Source organism: Dipteris shenzhenensis, chromosome 27 (genome assembly GCF_047967505.1).
Source record: "Dipteris shenzhenensis isolate YYH24624 ecotype China chromosome 27, Dip_SZ_1.0, whole genome shotgun sequence".
Taxonomy (NCBI): Eukaryota; Viridiplantae; Streptophyta; class Polypodiopsida; order Gleicheniales; family Dipteridaceae; genus Dipteris; species Dipteris shenzhenensis.
Genome location: NC_141622.1, coordinates 698,536 through 719,564, shown reverse-complemented (window position 1 = coordinate 719,564; position 21,029 = coordinate 698,536). Strand labels below are relative to the sequence as shown.

General features: G+C 44.0%; 1 protein-coding gene across 5 annotated transcripts in view; it reads right to left on the bottom strand.

Moving 5' to 3' along the window:
• PTAC14 (plastid transcriptionally active 14) overlaps positions 1–21,029 on the bottom strand; it is a 216,263-nt gene that overhangs the window by 17,239 nt on the left and 177,995 nt on the right. For all 5 annotated transcript variants that reach the window (XM_087399046.1, XM_087399049.1, XM_087399047.1 and 2 more), the window contains exon 12: positions 6,944–6,989. In XM_087399046.1, the coding sequence (XP_087255172.1) occupies positions 6,944–6,989 (46 nt within the window). The remainder of the gene's footprint in view (positions 1–6,943; positions 6,990–21,029) is intronic.

The following is a 21,029-nucleotide window of genomic DNA, read 5'->3' as shown; positions in this document are numbered from 1 at the left end:
AGCAGGCTCTTAGCAAAATCCTGTTGTTACGTGAAGCTCCTGCCTACAAAATTCCACCAAGCCCCGAAATTCCCTAGATGGATCTAGTATGCCACATGTCTTCTTTCTAGGGTCCCTCTTTAATGCATCATTTACCCCTCTCTTGGGATATCATTAAAACCATTTGCCCCTAGGCACATTTAATGCATTTAGGTCCCTTAGCCTTAGATCCACCTACTCTAGTGCCATGTCACCCTCACCAAGGACCTTGACCTTTATTCCTTTTTGATCATTTACAGAAAGTCCAAACAAATATAATACAACCATTGATCCTTTAAAGGAAAATGCCGACTGACCCTTCCGAGGTCATGTTACCTCGACTTGAGCGTAACACAAAGCTTCCCCCGCACTTAGACACTCAACACCATCACCCCCATGAACAAGGTAGGGGATCCCATGGACCAGAGTAACTACAGGACTATCATGATTGGACATGTGATGTCCAAGATCTATGCAGCTGTATTGGATGCATCGGTCAGCCTGTTCGCAGAGATGAGAGACTCAGAGCAGAGGGTCAGGCCGGTTTCAGGCGAGACCATGGGACTATGGATCACATACTCACACTCAGGAGGGTCATTGAGGAGGCCAGATCACGGAAGAAGAGGGTATACTGTTGCTTTGTGGATTTCTGCAAAGCCTTTGACACAGTACCTCGAACTCGTCTTATCACACGCCTACAGACACTGGGATTTGATTAGGAGATCATCTGGGTAGTCATGGCATTGTATGAGAGAGTCTCACGCCGAGTTTGTACAGGCGCAGGTTGGACAGATGAGATCCTGAGTACCATAGGGGTCAAACAAGGTTGTCCCTTATCACCGACCCTGTTTGGCCTCTACATCGATGAGCTTGAGACTTTCATGGGGACATTCGGAGGGACCAATTGCTCACTTGCCGGGATCATCATCAAGATTCTTCTTTATGCAGATGATGTGGCACTTTTGTCGTCCACACCCGAGGGGCTCCAGCGACACCTGGATGCACTGCAGGCTTTTTGTTTATCCCATGATTTGGAGGTCAACCTTGGCAAGACCAAGGTCATGTTCTTTACCACCTCTCGAGCAAACATGCAACGGAAGCAGTTTACTTTTACTTTGGGTGGGTCACCAGTTGAGATCGTATCCTCATACACTTACTTGGGGGTCATCTTCTCTGTCCCAATCTTCACGATGAGACCAGTGATGCAGGCCAGACTGAGCAGGGGATACGCCTCATTGGCTCGGCTAGAGAGACAGTGCTTTCACTCCTACTTCTAGGACCCTCGGACCAAGGCTCTTCTCTTCGACTCCTTGGTCCGACCAGTCGGTATGTATGGCGGCCCTTGTTGGGGGCCTGCCATGTCAAAGATAGAGTGGACACGGGTGGAGCGCTTGCAGACCCTCATGCTCTCACGGATGATCCGGGGGAAACCGTCTGTACCACATCACATCATTCAGGCCGAGTTTGGTGCTTCTCCACTCCAGCTAGATGCAGCCTTTCAGACCATCACATATCTATACCGGGTTAGATCATGTGGAGACTGCACATCAGGGAGACAGAGGTTGCCATGGTTGGCTCTCGATTCCTCCATGAGATTGGCAACAGAGGGAGACGAGCGATGTTGGTATGCACGGACTCACGGACGGTTTGTGATTTTCAGTACAATTTAGATACCCGTCCGGTACTCTCACCCACCATCCCGATTGGGCCACATACCAACCAGGTCATTCGAGAGGATCTCCTGCAGCTACACACCTTTAGGACCTGGTTGGAGCCGAGGGAGCTTCCAGTGAAGCTGAGTTTCTACAGAGATTACTATCTTCGGATTTCGGAGGAGGGATTCATCACACCACCGGGGTACACTACTCACTATAGATCTCCATCGGACAGTTTCGGGTATCATCACACCGCCTCCGCATAGAGAGCGGCAGAGCAAAGGGGATTCCTAGGGAGCATTGCTTATGCATACTGTGCGACTGTCGAGAGGTCGAGTCGGAGGAGCATTTTATTTTCAGGTGCCCAGTGTACTACGAGATCCGAGGTCGCTACCACTGACTCTTTAGAGATGGCTCCTTTCCAGATTTCTCGCCTACCCAGACCAAAGATGCCTCGCGGTCTTCATTCACGAGGGAGGCCGACATAGAGAGTACTTACTCGGGCGACGGGGCTTGGCCACATCATCAGACACCTCTTAGAACAGGATCACAGAGTTCTTCCCATCGAGTGACATTGATCGTCTAGTCTCTAGCTGCCGACGTGACAGAGACCCCGATCAGACGATCGCAGCATGACACACAAGACATCGAGGGGACACACAGATCACTCTGGGGGACGTCCTGTCATTGTTTAGACCCGGGATACGTCCCACGAGAGTCACGATGGCTCTAGTCTTGCGTCGAGCCTTGTCCAAGAGACCAAGACGCACGGCACACCTTGACGCGGGCACCAACGTCCCATCATCAGCTATGCACGAGCCAGGGGGACATGACATACGGAGGATTCCGCTCCACTCCAGTTCTTTTCTTTTCATTGTTACATCCAGATGTATTTGATTATGTATGATCAGACTAAGGATTCAGCACGGGTGATGATGCTCGTTTCAGTAGCTCCACCCTTACTGTGATTTGTATCAGGTTTTCTTTCAGTCTCATAGACCCATCGGTCTTCCGACGACTCTAATAAAATTTATTTCTTTCTTTTCTTTCTCTTAGTGTCAATGAGACACTGAATACTTGGTATTTTGATAATGGTGCTTCCAAGCACATTATTTCTAAGAAGAGCCTTTTTGCATCTCTGCATTCTCCACCTACTAAAAAGAAGGTGACTTGTGCAGATACTTCTTATTCAGTGTGTGGAGTGGGGAATATCATCCTTACATCCACTGATGGCACAGATTTTAGAATTTTAGATGTTCTCAATGTGCCAGGTATAAAGAAGAATTTGCTTTCACTGTCCTCTCTCATTAGAGGAGGATTTGAGGTTATATTCGATGATGCTAAGTGTGCAATTAGAGACAAAGAGAATGACTATGCTTTGATGTTGTCTGCCACTTTGTATTAGGGTCTTTTTCAGCTTGACATATATGAAAAAAGATCCGATCTTGCACTTTCAGTGATGCAAAATGCAAAGTTATGGCATGCCAGGTAAGAAGGATGGTGCAGTGAGAGCTACACGTAAATTACAGCTCATTCACAGTGATGTCTGCGGTCCCATGCAGACACCTGCTTTTGGTGGTTATCTCTATTATGTTAGCTTACAGCGAGGCTTACACCTCAGCAAAATGGCAAAGCTGAGCGCAAGAATCGCACTCTTATGGAGATGGATAGATGCATGCTTACCAATAACAAGTTTCCTCATTGGTTTTGACTCGAAGGCCTCATGTGTGCCAACTATGTTTTGAATCGGGCTCCCACATAGGGTTTGAAGACAATCACTCCCTATGAGTCATGGCATGGGAGAAAGCCTTCAATGGATCATTTCAGAGTTTTTGGTTGTGTTCCCATGTGTCTGTGGAGTTTCGACATAAGTTGTCAGATAAGGCACATAATGCATTTTTATTGGGTACAGTGCACAAAGCAAAGGCTATTGTCTCTACAATCCTGCTTCTCGCAAGATTTTTGTGAGTAGAGATGTTATATTTTCAGAAAATTCAGCACATACACATGCTGAATTTACAATTCCAGCTTCTTCAGATGATGTTTTTGAGGGGATGCTTCCTAGAGCATTTGGTTCCCCACCTGAAGCTCATGCTGAAAATCAGAATTTACACCAACCTCTTTCTCATCCACATGCCCCAATTCAGCCACAGGCTGAGTTTGTACCTCCGCAAGGTGTGGATGAAGTTGTCAGGCAAGAGATTCAAGAGAGACACGCAGCCAAAACAGTCCCGAATTGCTTGCTACAGACTCTCAGGGAGAGTAGGCTTTAGGCCTCATTGCCTGGCAAGACTCATAGTGCAGTAAGGCACGCAGGGGGGGGGGGAGGGGGAGGCTCTTTCAATTGAGACAGCTTATGTAGGTACTCTTCTTGATGAAGAAGAACCTGACTCTTTTGAAGAATCAAAGGATAATGTGCATTGGATGCATGCCATGCACAATGAATTGTAGGCCATTGCGAAAAATCAGACTTAGGATGTTGTGGATTTGCCACCAGGTAAGCATGACATTGGTACCAAGTGGGTTTCTAACGTGAAAAGGAAGCCAGATGGGTCCATTGACAGGTACAAGGCAAGGCTGGTTGCCAAAGGCTATGCACAGAAGAAGGGCATAGATTATGAGGAGACTTTTGCTCCTACATCCCGGATGACCACCATAAGGTCAGTTATTGCCATGGCTGCAAATTTTTGTTTGGAATGTCCATCAGTTGGACATAAAAACAGCTTTCCTTAATGGGAAAATGTCCAATAACCTCTTGGATTTGAACTTTCTGGGAATGCACTTCAGGTTTGCAAGCTTAACAAAGCTTTATATGGGCTGAAACAAGCCCCACGTGCATGGTATGCCAAGATTGATGCATTCCTAGGGGCAAGTAAGGGGTTACATAATAGTCCCACGGAAAGCACCCTCTACATCAAGAAGGATGGGGGGGGTATTTTGGTCATCATTCTTTACGTAGATGACATGCTGCTCACAGGGTCAAATGAGGAAATAATTGCAGATTTCAAAGCAGAGTTGAAAGCTGAATTTGACATGACAGATTTGGGCATATTAAATTTTTATTTGGGGATCCAATTTATACAAGACAAGCGTGGCATCATAATGTCTCAATCCAAGTATGTGCAGAAGCTCTTGGATAGGTTCAACATGCATGATTGCGAGCCTACAGCCACTCCCATGGAGCCGCGGCTGATGAAGCTCACTATGTATGATGCAGGTGAATCAATGGATGTCACACTTTACAACCAGGCTGTTGGATGCCTTATTTATTTGTGCAATACTAGGCCTGATATTTAGTATGTAGTATCTCAGGTGAGCATATATATGCATACCCAAAGACACCACATTGGTAGGCTGTAAAACGCATCTTCCGTTATTTGCAAGGCACAAAGTCTTATGGCATGATGTTTTCCAGGGGGGGTGACTTGCAAATGCATGCTTACAGTGATTCAGATTCGGCTGGAGACTATGATATCAAGCAGTCCACTAGTGGTAATTATTTCTTTTTCGGCAAAGCTTGCATTTCTTGGTTGAGCAAGAGCCAATCTACAGTGGCTACTTCCTCATGTGAAGCTGAGTATAGGGCAGCTTTCATAGCGACAGTTGAATGTGTTTTGCTGCGACATTTGTTCGCTGATCTTCGTCTCTTATTGGAGGGTCCTTCTTCAATTCCTACTGATAGTCAGAGTGCTATAGCAGTGAAAAAGAATCCTGTGTTTCATGCTCGCACGAAGCACATTGAGGTTCATTATCATTATGTCAGAGAGAAGTTGCATGCGGGATCAATATGATCTATGTGTCAACACATGACAATGTTGCAGACATCTTCACCAAAGCACTTCCACTTGAGAAGTTTTAGGCATTTCGCAGTGCCCTAAACTTATCTTCTTTTGGTGATTGATCACTACCTTGTACACCACAGTGGCACTGTAGGGGCAGTGGCCAATGTATTGTAATAAGTAGGTTAGGGGCACCCTAACTACAGTTAGTGGATAAGATAGGGTTTTGTCACTTAGACAAAACCCCTCACTTATCTTTTGTCTTCATTTCAGTCCACTATTCAATACACTTACGTTCAGCTCACTCTCACTCTCTTTTTGTTCACAACTACTCTCTTTTTGTTCACAACTACTCTCTTTTTGTTTTACTTCGGAACATAATTGAAGTTTGTTTGAGTTTATAGTAACTCATCACCCCTCCTAACCAAAACAGAATCTTTTGAGGAAAACTTGACCAAGGAAGTGAAAACATAAAACTTGTAATATTTTTACAACGATACATTGATTATCTTCACAAGAACCGCTAGTTAAGGGGCCCCCTTCGTGTACCTATCCGTGTACCTATCTTCAAAAGGATAGCACAAAGAATTTTTTTACTATGTAAACCATGACACAGTTGAAGATGACATTTGTTGAGCTCCTCCCTCATAGCCTCAATCCCCAACCTTCTCATTTAATCAAAGCATGAAGAAACCTTTTAAGAACCAACCAAGTTTTCTTAATCTTTGTCATCATAAATTCTCCCCACCTCAAATCTAGAGCGAATAGAACTCAAGACTTTACCCTTCCTCAAGTCACAACTTACAAGAAAATTTAATGCTACTCCTCTATATCCACCATTGCATGTTTAACAATTCAATAAATTGATGACCACACTCCACTCTTGTATAATAGTTGGCTTACTAAGCACTTTGATTACCTTGTACCACCTAACAAGTGAATGAAATGATCCACCAAAAAATAAGAAGAAATTTATAAATAATTCACAATGTAACCTCGAGTTGAATACTTCTATATCTCCCTAGGTCTTCTTCCATATTTTCATAATGGTCTCTATATTTGTCATGATTACAAAGACCCTAGTGATTAAACTATCACTTGCTTTGATTGAAGAGCCTGAAACCTCCTTGGATATGACAATTTCTTTTAGATAACAACAACCTAGAGGTTGGTAATCTTCCATCTAAAGTATGCTTCTTTCGGTGGAAGCCATGAAGAAAAGAGGCCCATGTTATTTTCATTTGAAACGACAATTGGAGTCAAAGTAAATTACAGAGTAGATTTTCGCTATTCTTTCTTTGAATAGATGTTCTACTTCTAGAAAAACTTGTAAGAACTAGAATTTATTTGTCATGGAGACACTAGATCATGTGGACCCTAAACTTTTAAAAACATTTATTGTGCTCTTCTAGGAATTTGAGAGAAGCCTTTATTCGCTTTTAAGAAAGCTGAAAAAAGAAGCTTCAGATTTTGAGAACTCGACAGTCTTACTCAATAGCAGCTCTCCATCGCCGGCTTTTCCTTTTGGGATTAGATCCTACAATCAAGACATACATCATTAGTTGAACTTCTTTAATTTACCTTGGAATACACAATGGAAGAGACAGATGTAAGATAGAACTGTGACTTGAAAAAAAGGCATATAGAGATTTGATATACACAATCAAAAGTCTATATGTACCATTACCTATCCAAATATAAAACAATGAAACGAATTGGAATTCAAATAAAAGATTATGTCTAAATGGCATGTCTTTTAAGAGCTATTTGAAAGTCTACTTAAAGTATTCACTCCTTTGGCTTGTAAATAACTATTCATTGTGTGGCAAGGTGGAATGTCCTATGTAAATGTGATGCCATTAAAAACAAATTGGAATTCCAATTCATGCTTAGGCAACTTACACAATATGTAAAAGTGAAATGCACAAAGCTCATGTGCGACATAAACATTAATGAGAAACCGATAGTGTTTCTTCCCAAAAGAAAATAACATTATATTAATGCTTGAGAAAAAACCAACCATAGAAATCAGGTATCCGTGTGGCGTTGATCGTGGAAGAAAACAAGAAAGAGTTTTGGCTGTCAACCAGCTTGTTTCTAGAGAACCCAGCTCGTTGCCTAAAGAATCTTAGAAATAGAGGCCAAGAACCAGGGTGCGGACTATACAACTGGAGGATGCCTTGCTTCATGAAAGTGTAGAAAACATCTGCAAGCTAAGCCTTGTAAAAACGCCTCTTCCTTTTCATTGTTGTCCAAGAACCCGTCGTCCCCCACTCCCACATGGCACATAAGGCAACGAAAGGGTGGCTGTTGGAGGTACCTGCTAACCTCTGATCACTAGACTCCAATGGTCGACTCAAATCTTCCAAGCAGTAATGCTGGACATTGTCACCCATACACAATCCTCAGGTGAGGGTGGAGGCCACTAGCAAGAAGGACAAGTCACGTCTGGCACATCGATCGAAAAGAAACTCTGTCCTGAAATCTCATAGGTTGGCAAAACCATCTTTATTGAAAAGGCATGAACTCCTTATGTCAGCCAGGATGCCATGCCCCAGGTGAAGTCCCACTACATCCTCTACATCCTAGTCACATTCAAAAGGGGCCCCCTTATGCAGAGAAAGCTAGAATGTGTGTCCTATGTCTCAACAAAGATCATCCTCCTAAGAGCTAACTTATATAGCAGTGCCAATCCTGATACACAAAACCCACATGTCTCTCGAGTCTTGTTATCTTCCACCTGTACCCACAAACTATAGGCAATAGGCACCCTGGGCTCTCATGAGTATCTGTGTAGAAAACTATATCTTGTCTTGTGTATGTCTCTAGGAAATTCCTTGGATTTGAACATCAGGTACCATTATAATAAGCTATATCTCGTCCTGTGTATGTCTCCGAGAAATTCCTTGGATCTGACCAAAAGGTACCATTATAAATCCAAATCATCCCAGTGCTCTGAGTCTCATAGACCTCGTCCCTTGGCCAAAATGAGGGCATTCTCAGGCTCTCGTTTCACAACCACTACCCATCTGAAAGTTCGTCAATGGCTGATTGCATGGTGGCTATCTGCGCACCTCCACCACTAGCCTAGTTCTTCTTGAGGATTTCGCCACTTGATGGCTTAGGCCAACAAGCTCCTTACGGAGCTTTAACACTCCTGATCAAGGCGCTGGATACATCTATCATGCTCAACCTCTCTTGCACGAAGGAGGTTTACCTCCATATGACAATTTGCTCCCGAGTCTCCAAGGGGGTGGAATTTGTTCTCACTGATATGGGTAAAGTAGGTAGGTTGACAGCTGTATGGAGGGTCGGAACCGGGCAACAAATAGGGAGGGGATGAAGGGGGACTGTGCGAGTGGGATAGGGATAGGGACAGAGGGATGGAGATGAAAGAAGACTAAGATGGTTTCGCGGACATCTGGGAGATGGTTGAGGTGAGCTCGGCTACATGTGGAAAGGGTGGCTAGCTAAGGGGTAATAAGGTGAGAAAAGGGGGCAAGGTGGAGGTTGGTGGACTAGAAGGACATGTCAACATGCCGATGTTGACATATGCACATGACAATCATGATGACGCGGTCAAGGATGATGCTGATGTTGAAGCTAGGGATGATGCTAAGGCTATTGCAGCTGTGGGATTTTGCATGATGGTACTTTTCGTTTGTAATCCAATGCGGTTTCAATAGTTGTTGATGTCATCAACATCTTGCCGTCCTTTTTGAGGTTGTTTGACTTGCTTGCTTTTCTGGCAACCGATAATAGAGTGCTGCTGACGGTCGGTGTGTGTGGTCCATTGTGGTCTCCTAGCTGTGGCCAAGCGTTGAACAAGTGCCATAGCTAGGAGACCACAGTAACCTCATACACCACCATGCTCCCCCCTTGGGCTTGAACCCTCCACAGAGTACCATCGTAATGATGCCACACTGCAGTTTCCATCTTCTCTCTCTCTCTATATATATACATATATATGTGTGTGTGTGTGTGTGCGCGCGCGCGCGTGAGAATGTGTGTGTGTGTGTGTGTGTTTTTTTTTGGGGAGTGTGTGTGAGAGAGAGTGTGGCCTCTGCTCTCCAGCCTCGCCAAGGATTCCTTACAAGCCCCCTTTCTGTCCGTACACCTGTACGGTCGCCATACGGTTTCCGTACGATCGTACAAGCAACTAGGGTAGGGTCGACTTACCTCTGCGCAGATCCGCGCACAAATCCGTACCTGCCTGCATCGCCGCACTCTTTTTTTGAGGTCTGCTTTCCGTACGTCCGTACAGTCTTGTCAGTATTTTCGTACAGCGCAGTCCTTTCCGTGCCTCGTCAGCATCTCCGTACAATCCAGCCTCTTCCGTACAGTCCCATTGGTATTTTCGTACAGTCCAGCCTTGTCAGTACAATCCAGTACCTATTCCGTACAGTTCTGGGTTTTCCTCTTGTGCTTTTCCGTACAGTTCTCTGTCTCGTTTTCTTTCACTCTATACTTCTCCGTACAGTCTTTCTTGCCTTGCCGTATTTCAATCATGGCTTCAGGTTCGGATGTTTGTACATATGCTCGAAAAGAAAGACCTGCAGATGCCAAGCGCCGTCCTTCACAGCCTGCATCACAAGATGATGAGCTTACTATGGAAGCTCAATACGTGTTTCATACACTTAAGGATGACTTTCAGCAGTCACGACAGGAATGGGGCAAACCAGTTCCAGAGGTCACATACAAATTAAAATTGCCATCCCTCGTGAATCCTCTCACGAAGCTATCTCAAACCGCAGTAATAATTTTCTTTCCAGGAAGAATCCCAGCAGCCAGTGATGTTGCACAGTGGATCAAGTCCATCCTTGGAGGATGCTTTGTAGAGGGAGTCTATTTTGCATGTAGAGGCTTTTATGAGGTGCATTTATCAGATGCTTTGTGCAAGCAGAGGCTATTTGAGCTTTCTCCCCTCTTTTACGGGAAGTAGATGGTACATGCTATGCCTTGGTCCCCAAACAAGGAGTATCAAAGTCTTATACGACATCATTGTCCTCTATGGGTTAAGGTTGTTAACTTCGCGGATTATATGCATGAAGAATTGCCTGGCTTGGCTGCTTCTTTGGGACAGGTCATCTGTCCTCCACGCCCTATGGGAAACCGTAACAAGTTCTGCATTCTCTGGGACACTGATACACCTACCCCTCCTTCTATTGCAGTGGAAGTTGAGAGAGTGCAATTGGGGAAAAAGTATTTTGAATTGAAATGGGGTGCGTTTGCACGAGCTTGTTTTGCCTGCCACAAGTTTGGGCATCTAGCCTCTGAATGCCCAATGGTTCTGCATCAACCCCCTCCTAATGCCTTGCCGCCCCAGACACGGGAAAAGAATGAGAATTTGCAAGCTAAGACAGTATTTTGAAGGAAGTGCAATTGGGAAAAAAGTATTTTGAATTGAAATGGGGTGTGTTTGCAGGAGCTTGTTTTGCCTGCCACAAGTTTGGGCATCTAGCCTCTGAATGCCCAATGGTTCTGCATCAACCCCCTCCTAATGCCTTGCCGCCCCAGACACGGGAAAAGAATGAGAATTTGCAAGCTAAGACAGCAAATAGAAATGGAGCAAAGAATGCCAAACCAATTAATCAGGTGCAATCACTTGCTGGAAAAGGAAAAGATAAAGAAAAAGAGAAGATGAAGGAATCTGCGGGAATCGATCGGGATGGTTTTCAACAGCCTAAGAAGGTGGTTGTATTGAAGCAACGCCCCTTTCAATCTCGTCAATGGGATGCTTCTTCTCCCTCACCAGGACAGGCTTCTACTTCAGCTCCTGTCCTTCAAAACTGGGTGGGGGTTTTGAAGAAGGGCATCTACATATGTGATTCTGAAGAAGGGGAGAATGCTATTTCTTTCATGGATCATGAGGGAACGCAGCCCATGCAGGCACATGCTTTGCCTCTCTGACATCTTGTTCTATACTTATACTTTACTGTATATACCTTTTTCATGCATCAAACACTTAAGTGCTTTACATATAATGTACAGAGCCTCTGCAATGTTTCAAAGTGGAGGCCTTTATGGAATTATGTACATAAAATGCAGCCAGATATTGTTTGTTTGCAAGAGCATAATCAACACTCTAAAGTTGGTCATCATGATTATTTTGGCGGTTATCACATATACTATGCTGGTACCACTACCTACTCAGGGGTGCATAATGGTTAGACATGAGCTAGAGCCTCAGTTAGCCTTTAATGACAGCAATGGCAGATGGATGGTCATACAATGTAATGTCAATGGTGATATTCTTGAGTTTGCATCAGTCTATGCCTCCTAGACCTCTGCCATGAGGGCTTCTTTATGGGATTCTTTAAGCAAATATCCATGGAGATCTAATGCATTCATTTGTGGAGATTTTAATAATTCCCCTCTACCAAGAGATAACACCACTTCAAGATCTCATATGCTATCATTGGAAAGGCAGAAATGGGATAGCATGCTTCTTTCTGTGCAGGCTGAAGATTTATGGCTGCTTCTCCAAGGGTCAGTGCTTGGATATACTTTTCATCATAATGCACTTACTACATACTGGGCAAGGCTTGACAGATGGTATTTGTTTTACCCACAACAATATGCAGATTTTAGCCCTCATCTCCTCACAGATTTCTCATTGGGCTTGTCAGATCATGCCCCATTATGGATGAATCTGCACCTTGGTATGCCACTGGATGATTTGCCACCCCTTTCCAGTAGATTATTGCATGTCAATCAGGCTTATTTCCGACATCGCTATTTCCAGCAAATGATCAGACTTGCAATTCATCCCTTGCTTTGCATGCCCAGGAGGACATGGATTATGCTTGGGACAGCTTTGTCTCTCGTATACAGAATGTCATTAGGGAGTATGGAAACTGGCATATGACTAAATGGAGGAATGAAGTTAAATGGGCAAAAAGGACAGCACAACAATTGACTGAATTTTCACATTTAAGGCCTCTCTCTGAATCAGAAAATGATTCCCTTTCACATGCTCGGATTAAATTGACTGCTAATGATCAGAGGAAATTGCACAAATGGCATATTAGAGCAAGAATGAAGCCCCTCATGGATAAGGGCTGCTCATCAAAAGCCTTTTTCCAGGGCCTGCATGCTACTCGAAAGAAAAACTCATGTCTAAGGGTAAGGAAGCTAGATGGCTCTTGGACGCACTCTTTCTCTAATCTCCAAGATGAATGCCAAAATTATTTCCAGAAATTGTTCTCTGCTCCTGGTTCCCCATCAAATCAAATGACTGATGCGAGGACTAAATTCCTCCAATATGTTTCTGAAATAGTGGAAATGGGTGATGCTCTTACCTTGGAGAGACCTTTTACTGATACAGAACTTGATAATGCCTTGTTCCACCTCGGCAAATACAAGTCCCCTGGCTGGGATGCCTCTTGCAAATGATCAATGTCGCCTGGCAAGCAAATCAGTTACTGCACTCTTGGAAGCATGGCATAGTCAAACTTGTGCCCAAAAAACATCTGTGTGACCATATGTCAGATTGGAGGCCTATTACTTTGATGCCTGTAGTTTACAAACTCATTGCCAAAATGATTGTGTATAGGCTTCACGGGATACTGAATGCGGGCCTTCATCCTCATCAGTATGGGTTTGTGCCGCGAAGACAAATCCATGACAATATCTCCAATGCATTGACTGCAATTGAATATGCTAAGTACTCGCATCAAGATGTGCTCATATTGCAGGTAGATATTGCTAAGGCATTTGACACTGTTCAATGGGATTTTATCTCTCAAATCATGACAAAGTTGGGCTTTGGTCCAAAGATAAATCCCATCGAAAAGCACAAAAACTCGAGAGAATGACAGAATCACTTACACTGCAGACAATAGAACACAGCGCATCTGCATTTCTTCTGGCTTTATTCTGGCTGTACTTCTCAGTGCATTCTTGGGGGTCATCTATCTCGGTCATAGACATTGGGTAGATCAGTTAGACAGGGCTGCCCTCTTAGTGCTCTCTTCTATGCCATTGCGACCCATCCCCTCTTAATGTATCTTGATCATCTTACAAATACAGGACAGATGACTGGTCTTAAAATCCCTGGGGCTGCATCTTTTTTGGCACAAGCATATGCTGATGATTCCTTCTTTATGCCACATAATTCTCCCCGGGAAGTTCACATGCTTATGACCACTCTATCATTGTATGGATTGGCAGCGGGATTGCATGTCAATTTTGACAAATCTAAATTGCTTCCCCTGAAACAATGTGACTGGCATTCTATTCTTTGGCCAAGTCAGGTTGTGCATTCCAAAGATGTAGTCAGACATTTGGGATATCCTATAGGATGGCATATCCCCAGGAAGCAGCACTTAAAATGGATCTTCCAAAGACTTCAACATAAACTGCAATACTGGAAAATTTCTACGTGGCCACTTCATGTCAGGCTCAAAATAGTACAGTCCATTGTAATGTCCTATGTCCAGTTCTTTTTGCCTTTGCTGCATTGGTCCTCCAGAGATATTTCAGCCTTAATGTCTCAAGCTATGGAGATGTTATGGAAGACAAAAACTGCTGTGAAAGCATTGAGATTGATGAAGATGAAAATGGTGTGCTCTCCTAGGATGCATGGGGGACTTAATATCCTCAATATAAGATATCATGTACTTGCAAGGAAGGCGACTATGCTCCATACTTTTTTCCGCCAACAACAGCCATGGACTTGTATGATAGCATCCATGTGTGTCAACATGAGGACTTCTGCTTATGGTCATTGGACTACAGATCATTGGGAGGTTGTCATTGGGAGATTTGTAGGGAAGATACCTAGCTGTCCTTTCTCTACTGCTTTGATACTTGACTCGAAACAAGTACTTTCTAAGGTCAAATGGGCTCCTGACAATAGCTCGGGGACAAACTCAATGAGGAAAGAAAGTATTCATTGGAGTGCCATCTTTGACATTCCACTAGCTTTACAGGAACCTGTTCGGGCATACAATCTCATGAAATTGGGAATTAGATATATACATGATGTGGTAGATAATCACGGCTATGTCTTATCCTTTCCTCAAGCCACTGCTTCCTATGCATTGGGAATACACTATAGGTTGACATGGAAGAAAATTGCTGATTTGTTACATCCTTTTCTACCTGTTCCCCCTGTGGCTGACACAAACAGGCTTATGGATTGGCAATTGCACCCCTCTGCTACATGCTCTCATCCTGTTCCTCTGCCTGCCCTGACCTCCATCAAAGCCTACAGGCTTCTTCAGCCCGCTCCATGGATTCAGCAATATGCTAATACTCTGTGGCATATCAGGAAGCCCCTCTCATGGTGGCGAAAGAATCTCCGGATATTATGGAAGTGTAAAATTCCTTTGAAACAAAGACTTTTTCTTTGGAGGTGCATGATAGGCACATTGCCAGTGGGAGTCACACTTGCCAAACGTCGCATTGCACCATCCACATGTTTAAGATGTCAGGCTCCTTCACAGACTGTCCCTCATTTGCTTTGGCACTGCCCGTGTTCTAGGAATCTCCTAGGGAGAATTTCAGATCATCTTCGGCTCCGTTTCCCGAGTCACAGATTTGGGAAACATTTTTGGCTATTTGGCAGATTTATGAGGTCTTTGTCTCAATACTCACTATTTCTCTCTTGGGTGAGATATTGGGCTCTTTGGATAATTTGGAGTGAGCATAATTTGGCATACTTGGGTCGGCAGATTCACAAGTCATATGAATCTTTTTGAGCCTCATTGCGGCAATCCTTATATGATGCCTGCCATGAGGGTGATATAGATGCTTCTTGTTATGCTCTAGCCGAGATAGCATGACCTCGGATAGATCGGTGGGCATTTTCTCTTAGATGACCAACTTTTGTAATAGTTAATGTGCGTAATTAAAATGGTCAAGAGAAGTAACTGCCAAGGTCCTAGGTGAGGGCGGAATGGCATTGACTAGATAGTTCTGAGTGCTAAGGCCTAGGTGCACCTAAATGTGCAATAATGCCAAGGGGCAAGTGGGTTTTAATGTGCCCCAAGAGAGGGGTAAAATGGTGCACCAAGTGGAGAGGCCAAAATGCTGACATTTGGCAAGGAGAACTATCTAGGGAATTGAGGGTCTCATGGATAAGGATGATGGAAAATAACGAAGAAATGGTACGTAATATGACGAATCTACTATCCCTGAGAATTGGCTGGGAGGAACAACTGAAAAGCCACCGCCCGTGACTATTTTCAACGACGAAGGAGAGAATTAGAAGAATGAAAGCACTAGGATAGATGAAGTTTGTTGACATTTTGGTATCAGAGCGAGGTCAGAGCGCAGTTTTTGAAGGATATAGATCACGTTTTGTACTGGACGATGGGCGGTAGACTGGAGCGATGAAAAAAAAATCAGGCGCAACTTCTAGAACAGGCGTAATTTTGACGAATCTCAGTTTGTATATTCGATTCTGATTCTGCAAGTAAATCAGCGTGGAATCTGATCTACTTCGAGGTCTCAGCCTGTCCTGGCAAAATTGGAATCTTGAAATCGATATTTGACAATTCCTGATCGACAGTTTGGAATTCAGCGCTGAAAACTGTTCCAGATTTGGACCTGTTTAGATTCCTTTGTACTTGAAATTGGGCTTGTTGCAGAACAGTGCATTCAGGAATCAGATTCTGAGATTAGAGTGAAACCTCGGAACTGACGAAAGCAGGGGCGAAAATTTCGAGTCTTGAAGTTGCATTCGGTGCATTAAATTCGCTGCGGATCGACTATTCAGAATCAGTTCCTGATACTTGGACTTGGACGAGTTTTTGAGAAGAAGAAAGCCCAGGGAGCATCTTTTTCCTTTCGTTTGAGTTTCTAGTTTTTCCATTTCCAATCTGTTATTGCGTACCGCAGAGAGAAATTCGAAAAGTTGTATATATATTACTTTGGAGTTTGGCGTGTAAAGAAAAAAACAGAAAAGGGAGAGAGTATATATTTTCGGGGGGGAAAAAAAAAAAAAAGAAGAAAAAGAAAAAAAGAGATATATACATTTTGTTTTTTCTTTCAAGAAAAAAATGGATACCGAGGGACAAGATTCCAGGATGAATCCTGAAGAATCTAGGATTCAATCCACACAACAGATGTCACATCAGGCAGCACCTACTTTGATTGGTAGGATTTCGATATTAGAGGATGCTTTACAGCAGATTATGAACCAGCAGCTTCAAGTGAATGCTGGTCAAAATGAGATCAGGGAGATGGTGCAAGCCTTGTCGGCTAGACCGTCTAGGATTGATAAGGGCAAAGCTCCAGCAGAGCCAGAGCCCAGTATACATTCCTTAGAGCGCGCAAGGGTCAAAGTGCCCAATATCGCTAATTATAGACCGGAGAAGTATGCTGGTCGGATGACCGAGCGTAGCTCTGATGTGATCGAGGTTTGGTTACACAAGTGGGAAGAAGCCTTCGCCATTTGTGAGATTAGATCCGATCTAAAGAAAATCCGCGAGGCCACACACCTGTTTATTGAGGCAGCGGACAGATGGTGGATAAAGCAACAGAAGGATCAAGTTGCTCCAACCACCTGGGAAGGGTTTAAAGCTGAATTCAAGAAACATTTTCTCCCACCTGATGAAGAATCCCGAGCTTGGGATGCTTATAGAAATCTTCGTCAGAGGAGCTTGTCAGTGGCAGAGTACACTGACAAATTCAGGGAATGTGTCATGAAGATAACAGACCCTCTCCCTATGTCGCTTCAGTTAAAAGACTATATCTATGGACTGAACGACAAGATCAAAATGGAAGTTCGGGCTAAATATGTGACTACACTAGATGAATCTATAGCAGTAGCCCTGAACTATGAGGATGCCAGAGGCAGATCTGGTGGATTTGTGCAGGCAGGGACTCAGTATGAGCACCCGAGAAAAGGGGGATTTCAGAGGAAATGGGTTTCAAAGACAAGTGTCTCGCAGCCAAGTGGCCAAACCAAGCAGGTGAAGCCGGTTGAGGAACCAGTAAAGGCAAGTACCACCGTTGGGGTGAAAAGGAAAATAACTCCAATGGCAGCCCGGGCTTAGTCAAAGTCCTCGTTGACCCCTGAACAAAAAGAGAAAGCTAGAAAAGAAGGATTGTGCTTCGGCTGCCTTCAGCGACATCAGTGGAAGGATTGTCCACTGAATAAAGACCGTCGCACGGCTAATATGATAATATCTGAATGCGACGTAGAAATGCAGGAGAGTCCCACTGCGGAACATATGCAGATGCAACTGGCGGGACCTTCTCAGAGGTTAGTACCTTGTTTGTTATGTGTGTCTGTTGCTAAGTTAGTGACGAGTGCACCTGATAACATCCTATCTAAGCCCGCAGCAACGGGGTATACGGCCTTCAATGATACGGAGTTAATTAAAATGAAAGGGCAAGTGGCCAGTCATGATGTCATTGTGTTGTTTGACTCAGCGTCAACTCACAATAATGTGATTAACTCCAAGCTCGTGAAGAGGCTGAAACTAAAGACAAGTCCATCTGACTATGCGTATACAGTCAGGATGGCCGATGGAAGTTCAACTGAAGTATGGGACCAAAGGGTTACCCAGTTGGAGCTTCGGATTCAGGACTATGCTGAGAAGCTTGATTTTGAAATGACCAAGCTTGCTCTCAATTCAAGATGAATGATGTGCTTTATGTCTTACGAGGTGAAAAAGATATACCTCAGGGACCGTTGGTTTCCGTGATGGAAATCAGAAAAGCTCAAGTAGAGTTTTTATTCCTTTGCACAGCATCGGTAGAGCCGGTGGATGAGTCTTCGGCTAGCACTGATGTTACGCAAAGTGGTGAGATGGCCAAGCTGGCTAATCTTATAACAGAGGAGTTCTCTGAGTGTTTTAGGGATGAACTACCTTATGGGTTACCTCCAGAGCGGAAAGTTCAACATAAGATTGAACTGATCCCGGGGGTAGAACCTGTAAATAGACCTCCCTATAGAATGAGTTTTGCTGAAGAAGCGGAGGTGCGTAGACAACTGGAAGAATACCTCAAGTTGGGGCAGATTCAACCAAGTTTTTCACCTTTTGCTTCGCCAGTGATATTAAAGAAGAAAAAGAATGATACGTTTCGCCTCTGTATAGATTACAGAGCATTGAATAATATCACTGTTAAGCACAGGTATCCGATGGCTCGGATTGATGATTTGCTAGATGCATTACATGGAGCCGTGATTTTCAGCAAGATAGATCTTAAGTGCGGCTATCATCAGATCCGGATTAGAGCCGAGGATGTGCATAAAACCGCTTTCAGGAGCAGGTTTGGTCATTATGAGTTTTTGGTAATGCCCTTCGGACTTACCAATGCTCCAGCGACCTTCGTCATGCTTATGAACGATTTACTACGTCCGTATATCGGAAAGTTCGTAGTACATTTTATTGACGATATTTTGATATTCAGTAAAAGTGTTACTGAGCATCGTGAACACTTAAGGATAGTGTTCAGTACTTTGAGGAAAGCCAATCTTTATGTGAATAAGAAGAAAACTATACTGTGTATGGTTAGGCTTGAGTACTTAGGGTTCATAATTACTCCACAGGGGGTAGAAATGGATCCGAAGAAAGTGGCTGCGATACTAACTTGGCCAGTCCCTCAGAGTCTGACCGCATTTGCGATCATTCTTGGGATTTGTCCAGTTTTATAGAAGGCATATCAAAGGATATTCCGGAATAGTATCACCATTGACTGATCTAACCTCAGATAAAGTACCTTTTATTTGGGGCCAGAATCAACAAGAAAGTTTTAACACCATAAAACAAGCTGTGGTCTTAGGACCGGTGTTAAAAATAGTTGATCCCCAGAAACCGTTGTTCCTAGAAACCGATGCAAGTGGCATTGCGGTAGGAGCAGTCCTCCTTCAAGAGGGAAGGCCAGTAGCCTTTGAAAGCAAGAAGCTTTCTCCCTCTCAAAGGAATTGGCCAACTCATGAATTGGAGTTGTATGCAGTTATCCATGCTTTGAAAACATGGAGGCATTATTTGTATGGTTCAGAGTTTTATGTGGATGTGGATCATGATACTCTGAAACATTTTTGTAGACAGCCTGACTTGAGGGGCCGCCAAGCTAGGTGGGCAGAGCTCATGCAGGAATTTAATCTAACGATTCGGTACCGAAGAGGAAAAGACAATAAGGTGGCTGATGCGTTGTCTCGCATTATGCACAACCTGAGTTTCACAGTATTAGAGAGTGCTCTAATGACTGAGATCAGAGAAACTCAAAAGGTGGACGAGTTTGTCCAGAGCTTATGGCCTAAGGCTCATGTGTTAAAACCCGGGGAAAGTGGAAAGGATGACCTGGCATCCAGAAAAGGCCAAACTTATGCAAGATATACCATAAGGGATGGTATGCTAGTTAGAAATGGCAAGGTTGTAGTACCTGGTCAGGATGATCTCAGGCAGAGAGTCATTCGACAATGCCATTATAGCCCGTGTGCGGGACATCCAAGTGTCGAGAAGACATATGATCTCGTGAAGCGAGATTTCGTTTGGCCAAAGATGAAAAAGCATATTCATGAATATGTGACACGGTGTTTCTCGTGTCAGATAAGTAAGGACGAGCGGGTGAAGCCACCCGAACTTTTATAGCCCTTGGAAATACCACTAAGTAAGTGGGAGAGCATTTCCATGGACTTTATTGTAGGGCTACCTGCAACACAAGGAGGGTATAATTCTATCCTTGTGGTGGTTGATCGTCTAACCAAGATGGCTCACTTCATTCCGACTAGAGAGTCTGTTAGTGCCCCGCAAGTGGCGGATTTGTTCATTAGACATATATTTCGTCTGCATGGATTGCCTAGATCCATAGTGTCAGACAGAGATGTTAGATTCACCGGTCATTTTTGGACAGCGGTATTTGAGACACTAAGGACTGAGTTGGGAATGAGTAGTGGGGATCATCCTGAGACGGATGGTCAGACGGAGAGAGTCAACCAGACTTTAGAGGATATGCTAAGGGCATATGTGTCATTGAGGCAACATACATGGGACAAGTGGTTGCCATTGTTGGAGTTTGCCTACAATGATAGGAAACATTCCTCTACCGGGTTCAGTCCGTTTGAGCTGAACTATGGTTATAGACCAGCCAATCCAACTATAGTTGGAGTACCTCAGAAAGTGCCTAGTGCCGCGAACTTTGTAGTTCAGATGCGGGAGATGCTAGCACTTGCGAGAGCTAATATCCGCCAGGCTATGGATAGAGCCAAGGTGTATGCGGATGAAAATCGGTCTATAAGAGTATTTGAAGAAGGAGAAAAGTTTTTCTCAGAATTCCTTCGCACTCGAAGTCGTTGACTTCAGGAGAGTGTGCTAAGTTATCACCTCGATACTGTGGGCCGTGGTTAATTCTAAAGAGAATAGGCAGTGTAGCCTATAAATTAGAATTGCCACAGGGGTGTAAGGTGCACCCGGTTTTTCATGTTTCGCGCTTAAAGAAATTTTTGCATACAGGTGACTCACTAATCGAAGGTGTGGTTTTGTTTCAGGAGATAGAGGATATTGCAAGGCGCCAGCCAACAAGAATCCTGGACCGAGGAACAATGCAGATACGAAATCGGAAAATACCCACGGTGTTGGTTGCATGGCATGGTCAGCCTCTATCGGAAGCTACCTGG